General features: G+C 46.4%; 1 protein-coding gene across 7 annotated transcripts in view; it reads right to left on the bottom strand.

Moving 5' to 3' along the window:
- Nucleotides 1-14,522, bottom strand: part of SETD2 (SET domain containing 2, histone lysine methyltransferase) — a 157,266-nt gene that overhangs the window by 28,461 nt on the left and 114,283 nt on the right. For all 7 annotated transcript variants that reach the window (XM_050942380.1, XM_050942385.1, XM_050942384.1 and 4 more), the window contains 2 exons: nt 13,073-13,212; nt 9,918-10,029 (listed from right to left, as the gene is read on the bottom strand). In XM_050942380.1, coding sequence (XP_050798337.1) covers nt 9,918-10,029; nt 13,073-13,212 — 252 coding nt within the window. The remainder of the gene's footprint in view (nt 1-9,917; nt 10,030-13,072; nt 13,213-14,522) is intronic.

The following is a 14,522-nucleotide window of genomic DNA, read 5'->3' as shown; positions in this document are numbered from 1 at the left end:
TTAACAGTACTTCCAGCTGCCCAGAGTCTCCCAACCAGTTTCTGTGGCATTACAATTTAATTGTCCTATATTTAAAAAAAAATGTTGGGGTTGCTTTTTTGTGGGAAAGGGGTACTCCTGTTGATGCATGAAAGACCCACACTAACAGTAAAAACTGACTGTGCAGGAGAAAAAGTGAAACTGACCATGCAAAATTTTCCTGCCAAATGCACAGAAAAATTGGAAAATACAGAAAAACATTCCCTTCCTCCTCAAACTTTGTTACTGTAATTTAAGGCATCCCTACTAGGTAAAGCAAAACAGATATGATTTTTAAGTTGGTGTCCTTTCAACACCATCTAGTCTATTGATTATATATTCCAAAACTTTGTATATCTTTTTTATGACCATTTCCCCATTTCTAATGGTTATCTTTTACCAACAGCACATAAGTGTATTTTATCATACTGTACTTGAAAATAAAGTGTAATCTAGTCACTATACATTTAAATACAGAGACTAAAAGTTATCAATCCTATAAAATGATGACTGTCTCTGACCCAAACGAAACATCTGGATTTACAGAAGAACCCATTCCTAATACAAATTAATGCAGATCAGGTCCTCCTCCATTTACAACAGGAAGTATCCCTACCATTGTTAGTCCAGGCACCATTAAGTTACTACCTAAAGGCAAGATTCAGACATAACAGATTCCAGAGTTTGATTGCTCAGAACAAAAAACAACCACTTTTTCCAATTCATTTATCATTCCCAGGAAGAGTGAAGCCTTTATTTTCAAGTAGACAAACTAACGTATTCTAATTAAAAGGACATTAAGGAAGGTCTAAGATATAAATGTTTTACAAAACTTAATTGAAATGTCCTTTTAAGTTTAGATGGAAAAAGCGTGCTTTTGGTTTGTATGCAACAATTTCCCTGTGCTGTTTGCAACCTACACAAAGCAGGACTGGGTTAGTACAGGTAAACAAGAAAATAAAATTGACCAGAAGTGGATTAAAAGCAAAAGGTAAATTGACTCGATTTCTTACTTTTTTCAGGCTGAGTTAAATGCAACTATATAAATGGTGAAAAGTAAAAATTTAACATTTCTTTCACTTTTAAAAATCAAGAGCATTCATAAAGGAAATTAATTTATAGAATTTTTAATCCTTTTCTCCATCACATTAATTACTTTAAAGGGAGACATTTTCAAAATGGCGTGGCGTAGGGAGTTAGCTAAGTCACACTGGAAACTCACTGCACTGAAAATGTACTCAGCTGCCTTTTTAAAAAAACTACACAGGCAAAAGTGAACCAGAAACAACAAGCTGTGTGTATCTTCACGACTCATCTATTTTAAGGGACATGACTGCTGCCTGTCATACCAGCAATGTCTTGACATTCCATGGATTCCAGTGGGAAGCAGATGCAGTGGATGGGATACAGAACTAACAGCAAAGTAGTTAAAATGACCTGATGGATTTTTTTGACAATTTGCAAAACTAACTGCTTCCACAGCCGAGCAGCTGTATACCAAGTTCTTGCTCATTATTTTTGTGGTCTTTTTTTGCAAGGGAGTAAACATTTGCAAATTAGATATTTATAACAGAATGCTGAATGTTATACCTGGAGGAAAAAAAACACACATGGATTTTATTAACCCCTAGGAGCCTGGCTTCTTTCCAGGTGGCAACACCTAGGAACTGGACGTTTTCAAGGGCTTTTAGGAGAGCCCTATGGACATTTGTACATGAGGCTGAGAAAAGCCTCCCATTTTAGGAGTGAAGTGGGACAAGGATATTCCTGCTTAGAGCAGAGCTCTTCATGGCAGGTACAACATCTATCTCTATGTTCGTACAGCACCTAGAACAACAGGGTCCAATCCTGGATGTCTCGGTAATATAAGCAACAGAAGCACTCACTGAAATTCACCTGGTGCTTCCCCTGTATCTGAGAGCTCGTGACTTGAGCACTGTGTGGGCAACTAGAAGGAAGAAGATGGGTTGACTAGTAGTGCACTACCATGGGAGATAGAAAGGAGGCTAGCAGGGGGTAGAGAGAGGGAATAGTCTGAGAAGGAGGTTAGCCTGTGAGTTTTCAGGATTGTGGTGGGGCTGGAAAGATGGAAGTTGATCAGTTTTGTTGCGTTTTCAAAAAGCTTCTGGGTGCTGAGTTGTTTTGAAAATATAGTCCCTAAACCTGTTGACATTAGAATCTTGCTATGTCCATAGTAAACCATTTCCAGGAAGTTATAACTTAGTCCTGCCATGAGTGCGAGGGACTGGACTAGATGACCTCTCAAGGTCCCTTCCAGTCTTATGATTTTATGATGCTATAACCCAATAAAACACTTTCTCCGGTGCACTTTGACACAGGTCTCCTTTTTACCCTCATTTGTTTAACTTGTAGAAGTGCAAGAAAAGAAAAAAGTGATGATTTCAGATCCTCACTGAGACCTTGGACAGAGGCCACTGGATGTTAGAAAAACAAAGCCTGTTCCACTCTTCGTTTGCTTTGCAAATGAAGTTACTTTCTCAGTGGGATTTTGCTGCACATTTTAAACACTAAGCTACATATATGACAGACAATCCTTGGATTTACAATCCCTTAATGCACTAACAATACAGGCAATAATAGCTCCTTTGAGAGAGTTAAACCATCAGCGTTTGAAGTAAGAGAAGTCAAACTATGTATCCATAGAAAAGTGCTTAACTGTAAAGCTAAATAGCAGCTTTTAAAAAAGTCTAGATGGGCCAGTAAGGTGGGCTCAGTGAAACCCGGAAAGTACTGTATGTACTCGATCATAAGCTGGTTCGTTTATAAGCCAACTCCCCCCTCCCACCAGCACCTTTTGTAACTTTTGTTCTTCAAGATGTGTGGCACATGTCCATTCCATGTTAGGTGTGGGCGTGCTTTGAGCACAGTCACCAGAAATTTTCCCCTCAGTGGATCTATGGAATGGTTCTGTCCTCTTTATACAGAGCACTAGGGCACATTTAACATCCAGTGTCTGGACATTTTGTTCCTCCCTGTTTGCGTGAGGTTTCCGAAAGAAAACCAGTCGGAAAATTGCCTGATTACTGGGAAACTGCAACACTATCTTTGGGTGGAATCCGGGGTGAGGGCGAAGCTGTATCTTGTCCTTAAAGAAGACTGTGTATGGGGGGTTCTGATGCAAGGGCCCAAATCTCTGAGACCCTTCTGGCCAATGTAATAGCCACCAGAAAGGCCACTTTCCAGGAAAAGTATTATAGGGGACACGTTGCCAGCAGCTCAAAATGGGGGACCCATGAGTTTTGACCAGATGGGGTTTAGGTCCCCCAAGGGAATGGGCTTCAGAATCTGTGAGTATAGTCTTTCTAGGCCTTCAGGAAGCAGACGGACATTTCATGCAAGAAAACTAATCAGCTATCCATCGGATGGTGGAACACCGAGATCACTGCAAGGTGTACTTTAACTGATGATATTGCCAGACCTTGCTGTTTTAGATGTTGCAGATCCTCCAGGAACAGTCTCCAGAGACGATCGTGTGCTGGGAAGTCCAAATGGAAAAGCACTTCCACTTGGTGAGGTATATAGCTCTGGTAGAGGGTTTCCTGCTACCTGAAAGGACCTGGCGGACTTACTCTGAACAGGCCAACTCCACGGGATTCAGCCATGGAGCTTCCAAGCTGTCAGGTGGAGGGTGCTGAGGTTTGGATGGAGCATTAAACCATGGTCCTGTGGGATCAGGTTCAGGAGGAGAGGAAGTGGTATTGGAGTCACTTCTAAATGACCTAGCAGTGTGGCAAACCAGTGCTAATGGGGCCTTGTGCATAAGTGGAAGGTGGGGGGGAGGGGAGTGTAAACAAGATGCTCCGTCCAAGGGAGCAAGAAAGCATCCATGTGCAAGCCCGCGCCTTGCAGGGAACAAAACTAGCGACATTTCTTGTTGTGTCTGGTCACAAACAGGACTATATGGGTAGTCCCTCACTGCTGGAAAACGACTGTCGGGATGGAGGAAGCACTCATGGTGACTGGGGAAAGATCTGCTAAGGTGACCTGAGAGTTCGTTCTGGGCCCCCCGAAGGTGAGGAGCTTCAAGTTGGATTGAGTGTATTATGCAAAACTCCCATAAGCGAATAGTTTCCCAGCACAGGGGAGACGAGTGAGCCCCACCCTACCGGCTGAGGTAGTACATGGCTACTGTGTTGTCCGTGAGCACTAGCACGCTCTTGTTTGCGATGTGCAGTAGGAACACCTGACCAACTAGGCAGATCACTCTCAGGTCTCTGACACTGATATGTAATGATAGCTCTTCCTGGGCCCAAGGCCATGGGGTCCTGAGGTGCCACAGGTGAGCCCCCCCCCATCCTAGCTCTGACGCATCCAAGACTAGGGATAACGAAGGCTGGAGCCTGATGAAGGGAACGTCTGTACAGACCGTCAGAGGGTCCCGTCACCAATCGGGAGGGGGCGAGGACCAGGGGAGGTACAGTGAGCACGGAGTCCCAGTGGTGGCAGCTTGGTGAGAACACTGCGGCCAGCCAAGCTTGAAAAGGTCAGAGGTGTAGCTTTGCATACCGCGCTATGTATGTGCAAAAGGCCATAGAAGTTTGAGGCAGTGCCATTGTGAGAGGGTGGGCCTGGACCTGTGCTATCAATGGTGCTATCATCTGGAAGCGGGTTTCTAGGAGGAAGGCCTTGGTCTGGCTGGAGCTGAGCACTGCTCCAATAAACTCTATCCTCTGCACCGGGGTGAGGGTAGACTTCTGTTTAACAGCAGGCCCAACCCCTGAAAGGTTGACTGAATGAGGCAGACGCTGGGCCTTGGACCCACATGTGGCTCTTCAGAAGTTAATATGCGGCTCTTTGTATAGGCACCGACTCTGGGGCTGGAGCTACAGTTTCCAACTTTCCAATGTGCTGGGGGAGCTTGGTGCTCAACCCTGCCCCTACTCCCCACAGAGCCTCCTGCATGCCACCCAAAACAGCTGACCGGGGCTGCCAGTGGGAGGCACTGGGAGCGGAGTGGGGGAGCTGATGGGGGGCTGCTGACATATTACTGTGGCTCTTTAGCAATGTACAGTAACTCCTCACTTAAAGTCATCCCGGTTCATGTGGTTACGATGATGATCAATTAGGGAACATGTTCATTAGAAGGGAGCACTGCACAACTTTAAATGCTTTGTTCGCTGCTTGCAGGAAGAGCAGCCTGTTGCAGCTAGCTGGTAGGGGCTTGGAACCAGGGTGGATTGGCAGCCCACCTAAGTTCCCTGTGCTGCAGCTGCCAGCAGGCTATCCCTCCCCCCACTGCCATGTGCTGCTCCTGCTCTCTGCTTTGGAGCTGCTCCCTGAGCCTCCTGCTTGCTGTGGGAGGTGAGGGGGGGGACTAATGTCAGGGTGTCCCCTTCCCCCCTGCTCGTACACCCCGCTTACCCTTCTTCTCCACATAGAGCAGGGTAGGGACACAGAATCAGACAGAGCCTGGGGCAGCAGCTGCTCTCTCAACTTCCTGATCCACTTAAAAGGGACATTTTAACTATCTCTTTATGATAGGGTCAGCTTACTTAAAGGGGCAGTGTGCATTTCTCTCTCTCCTCCACACACAAGCTGTGTGTCTGTTTCTGTCTGCTATGCTGTCTCCCCTCCCTTCCATTCCTGCTGCCCTTGAGGGCTCAGCATTTAGCACAGGGATTCTCAAATTGGGGGTCGGGACCCCTCAGGGGGTCATGAGGTTACTACATGGGGGGTCGTGGGTTGTCAGCCTCCACCCCAAACCCTGCTTTGCCTCCAGCATTTATAATGGTGTTAAATATATAAAAAAGTATTTTTAATTTATATGGGGGGGGGTCCGCACTCAGAGGCTTCCTATGTGAATGGGGTCACAAAAGTTTGAGAACCACTGATTTAGCAGCAAGGCATTCCCTGGGAAATATCCCACCCTCTAACTTCACCACCTCAACCAAGCTTCACAATCATCATAGCTGTGAACAGTATTAAATTGTTTGTTTAAAACATATAATGTGTGTGTATATAGTTTTTTGTCTGGGGAAAAAAATTTCCCTGGAACCTAACCCCCCCATTTACATTAATTCTTATGGGGAAATTGGATTCGCTTATCATCATTTCGTTTCAAGTTGCATTGTTCAGGAACATAACTACTACGTTAAGTGAGGAGTTACTGTACATTGATAAATTCTGGCTCCTTCTCAGGCTCAGGCTGGACACTGCTGGACTAGCGAGTTGTTGAGATACAGGTACACTTGTACCCCATGCCTTCTCAAGACGACCGCCAGTATTGCCATGCATTTCATAAAAATCCATGGGGCTGCCAACAGGCCAAATGGAAGAACAGCAAATTGACAGTGGGCTGGATTCAGAACGAACTTGAGTAACCTGGGTCCTTGGAAAACTGATGTGGAAATAGGCGCTTCTCAATGGACAGCAGCATACCAGTCCCTCGAATCCAGGGAGGGAATGATGGTGGCCACGGAGACTATGCAGAACTTTAGCCTTTTGAGATAGCCGTTGAGAAGGTGCAGGTCTAAGACAGGCCTGACATACCTTTGGCTTTGGGAATTAGCAAATAAAAGTAAATATCTTCCCCCTAAATTCTGAGGAACCTCCTCCACGGCTCCCACTCGGAGGAGGGCGTGCACCTCTGGGGCTAAGAGTTGCTTGTGAGAATGTCCCTGGAGAGGGACAGGGAGGGAGGGAGGGTAGGATGGAGGGGTAGGAACAAGCTGGAGAGTATAACCCATCTCCACAGTACTCAGCACCCAACAGTCTGTGGTTATATGAGATCCTGCTCAGCTGAAGTGGGACAGGCAGTCTGAAAACAGTGGAAAGGCAGGATCCAGCATTATGGGAACTGATATAATGCCCTTGGACATCCCGTCAAAAGCTCTGCTTAGAGGTCGTGTCCCCATCCGTTTCCTCCCACCCCCGAGTATCTGGGTAGGGTGGGTACAGATGTTGAGGTGGATGGAGGTGGCTGTCTGTGGCTAAAACCCCAGCTTCATTTCTTTTGTAGGTTGGGATGGCCGGGTGGAGAAATGGGCACTTTGCTGATGCTTGAAATGTTCCCTCAAGGGCGCTGGGGTGTAAAGGCGCAGGGACTGAGGGTAGAGCTCTGGAGTCCTTCAGTCCATGGAGCTTTGCATCTGTCTTGTCTAAGAAGAGCAAGGCCCCTTCAAACAGAAGGTCCTGGAGAGACTGCTGGACCTCCATTGGCAGGCCCAACGACTGCAGACAAGAACACCTGTGCATGGCCAGAGATTCAGCCACTGAGACTGCCATGTCCAAGGTGGCCTGCAGGAAGGCCCTGGCTAGTGACTTCTCCACACTGGTAGAAGATGGGACCTCCTGCCTGGACTCCTGAGGAAGCAAGTCTCTGAACTCTGACATGGAGTCCCAGACATTAAAATTGTATCTCCCGAACAACACCTGTTGGTTGGACAAGTGGAGCTGTAAACCTTCTGTAAAATAAACCTTTCTACTAAATAGCTCTAGCTTCTTTGAGTCCTTTGTCTTAAGGGTCACTCCATGCAGCCAGTCTCTCTTTCAGTGGCCCCTGAGACCACCAGAGACCCCGGTTGGAGGTGGGAGTACAAGTACTCATACCCTTGGGTGGGAACAAAGTACTGCTTCTTAGCTCTCCACAGGTGGGTGGCAGGGAGTACGAGTTTTACCACAAGGATTTAACTGGTCCCATGATAGCCTCATTGAGAGGCAGAGCCACCGTAGTCGGCTTCGCTGCAACCAAGATGTCGACGAGGCTGTGGGAGGATTCTTTGACTATCTCCAGTTGCAGCCCTAAGTTGGAGGCCACGTGATTCAACAGCTCCTGATGAGCTTTGAAGTCATCACCAGCAAGGGGTCCTCCTCGTCTCTTTCTGCAGCAACTAGGTCCTGCAGGTCTAGATCCTAAGGATCAGTACTGGATTTGGTACCGGAGTCCAGGTCAGGTGCTGCATGATGGGATGGAGAAGTCCTCTCCATGGCCACCAAATATGAGTGTCTGGAATGTGCCCCTGACATTGGGGGAAAACTCCAAGGGTTCCAAAATGGCCATTGCATTGGCATAGGCCAGTGCACACTGGGCCAAGCGCTTAGGGGTATCTGAGCCTGGGTCCACCACCACCAAAGGGCTGACCGGGGAGTACCAACAGCAACCACTCTGCTAGGTATATGACCCCACTTCCAACTCAAGACATCAAGCCCTTCTCCTGGGACCATGGAGGTGCGGTACTCATCGGTTCTGGAGATCAGCGCTGAGACAGGGAGGCCTGCATTGAGGGTAGCAGGAATGGTTCCCTGCTAGACGGTACACAGGGCAGCTTGGGGTGACATGCTCCTTTCTATCCACCTGCACCGCTGACACCTGCTCTTGGATTGATGGTGGTACCAATAACTCCAGCAAGTCTCTTGCCGCTGCAAACACCTCCAGGGCAGATGGAACCACAATCGCACTGGACCCTCATTGTCCCTCTGGCACAGGCTGGTCTGGTACTGGACTCAATGGAGGAGAACGCCCCCTGTCAGCCAACTGCTTATGTTTCCTTTTCAACACCAGAGAATGGTGAGAGTCCCTGACAGCGGGAACAGCAGTCCTCACTGATGCTAAAGTACTCAGTACTGAGTCTGACCAGCTCGGCTCTGCAGAGTATCTGAGTGCCTCTTCCATAAATAGGAACTTCCATATGGTCTCCTGGTCCTTCATATGAGGCTTGAATTCCCAGCAGATATGACAACGGTCCCGGACATGAGCCTCACCCAAGCACTTTAAGCAACTGGCATGTGCGTCACTCAAAGGCAGAGGCTTGCTGCAGGAGGTACAGGGGGCAGAAGAAAATTCACTAATAAGGCAGTATCTTCAACTAAACTATGTACAAGAACTATTTACAGTCCAAATGAAAAATAAATAACCAGAAGAAACAAACAGGGGAAGTGAGCAGTTCCGGCATCCATCACGGGCAGTAAGAAGGAACTGATGGAGTGTGGGGTTGGCTGGCCCCTTTATACCAGCACTGTGAGCATGCAGCACCAGGAGGCACTGGAGCCAATCTGACAGGTACCATTGAGGGAAAAATTTCTGGCAACTGTGCTCAAGGTGCTTACACCCCGAGCGTGGAATGGACATGTGCAAACACTCGAAGAAGAACAGTAAGCTTTTCTCTCTCAAGTTGCACTCGAATCCCAATTCCAGAAATGGGATTCCACACTGGGCAATGCTGATGCCCCGCTTTAAGAGTATGACCTCTATATGGACATACAAACATTATTTCCAGACCAATAACACAAGATAATTCTCTTTGCTCAGCCAGACTCAAACACTGTATCCATGACACTGACTTTGTAAAAGAGCTAGGGTCAGAGTCAATAATAACCCTATATGGGTATTTATTTATTTGGTGGAGGAATGGGGAGCTGGAACATCAGGAAGACTTCTAACAAACAAGTTATCATGTCTGAGAGGGAGTCTACCAGGGCTCCTCCTAGCTCCAGCAAGAGGAGTTCCAGATAATGAAGAGAAACTTCTTCAGCAGCTATGGGACAGAACGGGTGGAACTAGTGTTCTCTAGAGCTAGAGGGAGCCAACACTCTACTAATATATTTTTTTATTGGAAAGAGTCACCTATTTCCTATGTCAAAGTGTCAAGGAAAACCTTGTTTAATGATTTATTAACACAGCTTTCAGAAACATCCAGCCAGACCATTAATTTGTGCTTTTCCGTCCACATTTAAAAGAACACCTCTATCTTCTGTTCATACTCAGTCTATATAAGATATTGTCATCCACCCCTTCAACAATTTAAACTTTCTCGCATGCTTGTATTTGCCACACAGTAGACTATTTGGCCACAGGACTTATGAAACAACACAAATTTTCCACTCTCCATTTAAAGAAGCTGTGAAAGAGGAGATGTTTCACCTGCTGATTGCACACTTACCTTCATTGGGTTTTCATCGTACGTTGGAGTCCCAAGGTCCATCTCAGCTTCATGTTCGAGGCTGGCATCATCTCCGGGGCTGTCCCAAGTAGGAGGATCCCATTGGGTTTGCCTAGAGAAAGAAGGGAACGGTCTCACTCATATCTTGGAGTAATGGAAGCACACACATGAAATTACCATCATGTCCTCTATTCTGGACACCTGGAAGCCAGCCCTGATTGCCTTCTTGCAAATAACTGACTGGGGACAGGACTCTCAGCTTTGATTGCATATAACCAGTGCCTCACAAAAACTTCCTGAAAAGAATATTTTGAATTGACAGGGATATGAACAGCGTCACATGCATTGAAAGTATTATAAACAAAACAACAATAAACAGCAATTCATTTCATGTTGGGGCATCAATGAGCATGGCACTGGATTAGGGGCAGACTTAATCTTGATGTTGCCCTTCTTCCAGATCAATGACTAATAGCACAATAATAACATACACAGATGATACCAAATAGGGTAGTTATGACTGCCAGTGAAGACAGAGAATTATGCACTGTAGACATGTCTATGAAATAAAATGAGGTTCAATCCAAAAATATCCAAGCTAGTGCATCTGGGGAAATCATCATATACCCGAGAAACTAATGCTGAAAGGTGTAGGGATTACATGAATTTACAAAGCAACATGGTAGTAAGCAGAAACAGTGTGGTTTTGGTTTGCCTGTACAGAGACGTCACATCAGAGAGCCTGAGGGTAGTAGTCTTTTCTCTACAGAAATGAGGTCAGACCACACCTGGAATCAAGCGTTCAGTTCAAGCATTTCATTACTGGAAAGATGCAGACATACAGGGAAGATTTCATAAGAAGTGCAACAAGAACGAACAAAGGACTGGAGAGATCGATTGACTGATGAATAATTAATTTAATATGGAAAAGCTTGGCTAAATGATGACAAATGAGATATAATTGCCAGCTAAAAGGGTATATCCATCAACAAGGGAGAGAAATTGTTTAGTGTGATCCAAGATGGGCTAAGTACAAGTAATGGGATGAAAGGGCGCAATGGAAAATTTAGGCTATCAGGAAAGATGTCTTAAAAATGCTATTTGATTGTGGAATGGTCTCCCAGGAGTAGTTTTGGAAGCCCCATCCCATCACTGGAATCATTTAAAATTAGACTAATCAAAATCCTGAAGGGGACAACAAAGAGAACTATTCTGCACTGGGCCCTGGCAGACAGACTAAATGACCAAATGCTACAGGTCTTTTCCATCATGTTTTGATTCCAAACATGGCCTGGACTTATAGCTGTCTGTATACTATGGACAAAATCTGAAACCCTGAAGAAAAGGGACTATCTGGTTTGAAGGTTCTGGTTTTGATTCATCAGTGGAAGTCCCCAGACAAACACAATCCAAACTTATTTTTGGAGTGGGGTCAAGGAGGAGAGTAAATGATGGATTCTCTGTAACTTGAAGTCTTTGAACCTTGATTTGAAGACTTCAGTAAACTCAGCCAGAGCTTAGGGGTCTATTACAGGAGTGGGTGGGTGAGGTTCTCTGGCCTGCAATGTTCAGGTCAGACTAGATGATCATGATGGTCCCTTCTGACGTTAAAGAGTCTATGGGAGGACTGTGGGGAAAATCAATATGCTTGTTTAAAGTGGACCACATGTCCTGCAAACCCAAGATGCTATTTTTAAATCCTACTTAATGGTGGGCAGCTGAATTTTATTACATCACAACATAAACCATAATATTAAACTAATGTCTGCCTCATAGGGAAAAATGGACTGATAAGTAAAAGGTGGGGAAACTGAGTAGTCATGCAGTCTGACTCTACTGAATCAGCCTTGGAATGCTGCTACTTAAAACAAGTGCTTACAAAACATCTCCAGGGGGTAAGACTGCTATGAGTTTAAGTCTAAAAATGTTCAGTCAGCAGTTTCCAAAGCAACTCGTGGAGGATTCGTTGGTATCAATACCAACAGCTGAAGGCTGAATTGCATGTCATTCCTTTCATATGTAGACTCCCCAGACATGTAATGTTAATTGCTGTTAGGCAATCAGTAAGGTCTTCCCATTGCCTGGTGTTCTGAAATGCTCCTTATGTTGGTACTACATGGGGCTCATAAATCCTAGTACAAATAGGGATAGCACAAATCAACAACAGAGTCAGGGTTTTTTTAAAAAATGGAACTATTCACACTAGCTCTCCTTAAAATAAGGCCTAGTCTACACTGGGGCAGGGGGGAGGGAAAAGAGATGTCGATCTAAGTTACACAACTTCAGCTACATGAACAACGTGCCTGAAGTCGACGTACTTAGATCTACTTACTGCGGTGTCTTCACTGTGGTAAGTCAACAGCTGACGCTCTCCTGTCAACTCCGCTGGCGCCTCTCGCCCTGGTGGAGTACTGAGTTGACAGGAGAGCGCTCTGCCGTCGATTGTGTCTAGACTAGACGCAATAAATCGACCCCTGCTGGATCGATCACCACTCAATCCAGACAAGTCTTAAGAAACTGAATTCCCATCCAAACCTCTTTTCTGACTTATATTAACCATGAAAAACCTTAACCACATAAAGCATAAGAACAGAAGAATGGCCATATTGGGTCAGACCAATGGTCCATCTAGCCCAGTATCCTGTCTTTTGACAGTGGCCAGTGACAAATGCTTCAGTGGGAGTGAACAAAACAGGGAAATGTATTGAGGGACCCATCCCCTATCACCCAGTCCCAGCTTCTAACAGCCACAGGTTTAGAGACACGCAGAGCACAAGGTTGCATCCCTGACTATCTTGGCTAATAGACATGGTCCTATCCTCCATCAACTTATCTAATCCTTTTTCCAACCCAGTTTTACTTTTGGCCTTCACAACATCCTTTGGCAATGGAGTTTCATAGTCTGACTGTGGGGGTGTGAAGCGGTACTCAAGGAGAGCACACCTATCATCATTCTGGGTTATCGGCTCAGTGCTGACATGGGGGACACTGCTAAACGAATCCCCAGCACTACCTCCTGCAGCACCTTGCTGTGGCATTGTAGAGACAGTACAATACATTGCACAGTAGTTTGGAATACCGCCAACATAGAATAAGGGTGCAGTTTTTACACATGAATAAGAACACCAGCACTAAATACATAAGTGAGCATTTACCTTGTGATCACATGGTAATAATAGATCTTCCCCTCTGGATCGCGGGCGGTTTTCCAGTTGGGAGGGAGGACAATGGTTTTGGGTTTTGGAGGAGATGGTGGTGGTAGATCCAGAAGATTGTTGGTCACTACCAGCTCTGGCTAAAAATACCCCAACGACAGCAAAGAGAGAAAGTTGAGCAAAGAACGACAATATTACAAAGTTTTTAATACAAAGCTACAGTGCATAAGAAAGTAAAGGATACCTGACCAAGTCCATTCATAAAGCAGTAGTCAAGTGGACCACTCTTCACTTTCACTGTGATGCTTCTGATTAACTTAGCGAGTTTAAGACCATGTCTACACTAGGAGTGCCTAATATGTATTGGAAAATTGGCATACTACCCCAGCAAAGTGCTCCTAGTGCGGACACAGCTATACCCGCAAAGATGAGTGAAAAAGACGGTTACTCACCTTTGTAACTGTTGTTCTTCGAGATGTGTTGCTCACATCCATTCCAGTTAGGTGTGCGCGCCGCGCGTGCACGCTTGTCGGAAACTTTTTACCCTAGCAACTCCAGTGGGCCGGCAGGTCGCCCCCTAGAGTGGCGCCGCCATGGCACCCGATATATACCCCTGCCGGCCCACCCGCTCCTCAGTTCCTTCTTGCCGGCTACTCCGACAGTGGGGAAGGAGGGCGGGTGTGGAATGGATATGAGCAACACATCTCGAAGAACAACAATTACAAAGGTGAGTAACCGTCTTTTCTTCTTCGAGTGATTGCTCACATCCATTCCAGTTAGGTGAATCCCAAGCCATACCTAGGCGGTGGGGTCGGAGTGAGAAGTCGCGGCATGGAGCACTGCAGATCCGAAGGCCGCGTCCTCTCTGGACTGCTGGACCAGGGCGTAGTGGGAAGCAAAGGTGTGGACCGATGACCAGGTCGCTGCCCGACAGATTTCCTGGATGGGCACACGGGCGAGGAAAGCCAGCGACGACGCCTGCGCCCTGGTAGAATGCGCAGTCACACGGCCCGTAGGAACGTGGGCCAGCTCATAGCAGGTCCTGATACAGGATGTTACCCACGAGGATAACCTCTGCGAGGAAATGGGAAGCCCCTTCATGCAGTCCGCTACTGCCACGAAAAGCTGGGGGGATTTGCGGAACGGTTTGGTCCTCTCCACATAGAACGTGAGAGCCCTACGGACATCAAGCGAGTGGAGCTGTTGCTCCCTGCGTGAAGAATGAGGTTTCGGGAAAAAAACCGGGAGGAATCTCTCTTGGTTGACGTGGAAGGCTGAGACCACCTTGGGGAGAAAGGCAGGGTGCGGCCTCAGCTGCACCTTATCTTTATGGAAGACTGTATATGGGGGATCTACCGTGAGAGCCCGGAGTTCTGACACCCGTCTAGCTGAGGTAATAGCTACTAGAAAGGCAGTCTTCCAAAAAAGATAGAGTAGGGAGCAAGTAGCT

Source organism: Gopherus flavomarginatus, chromosome 2 (assembly GCF_025201925.1).
Source record: "Gopherus flavomarginatus isolate rGopFla2 chromosome 2, rGopFla2.mat.asm, whole genome shotgun sequence".
NCBI lineage: Eukaryota > Metazoa > Chordata > Testudines > Testudinidae > Gopherus > Gopherus flavomarginatus.
This window is presented reverse-complemented; position numbering and strand designations above follow the sequence as displayed.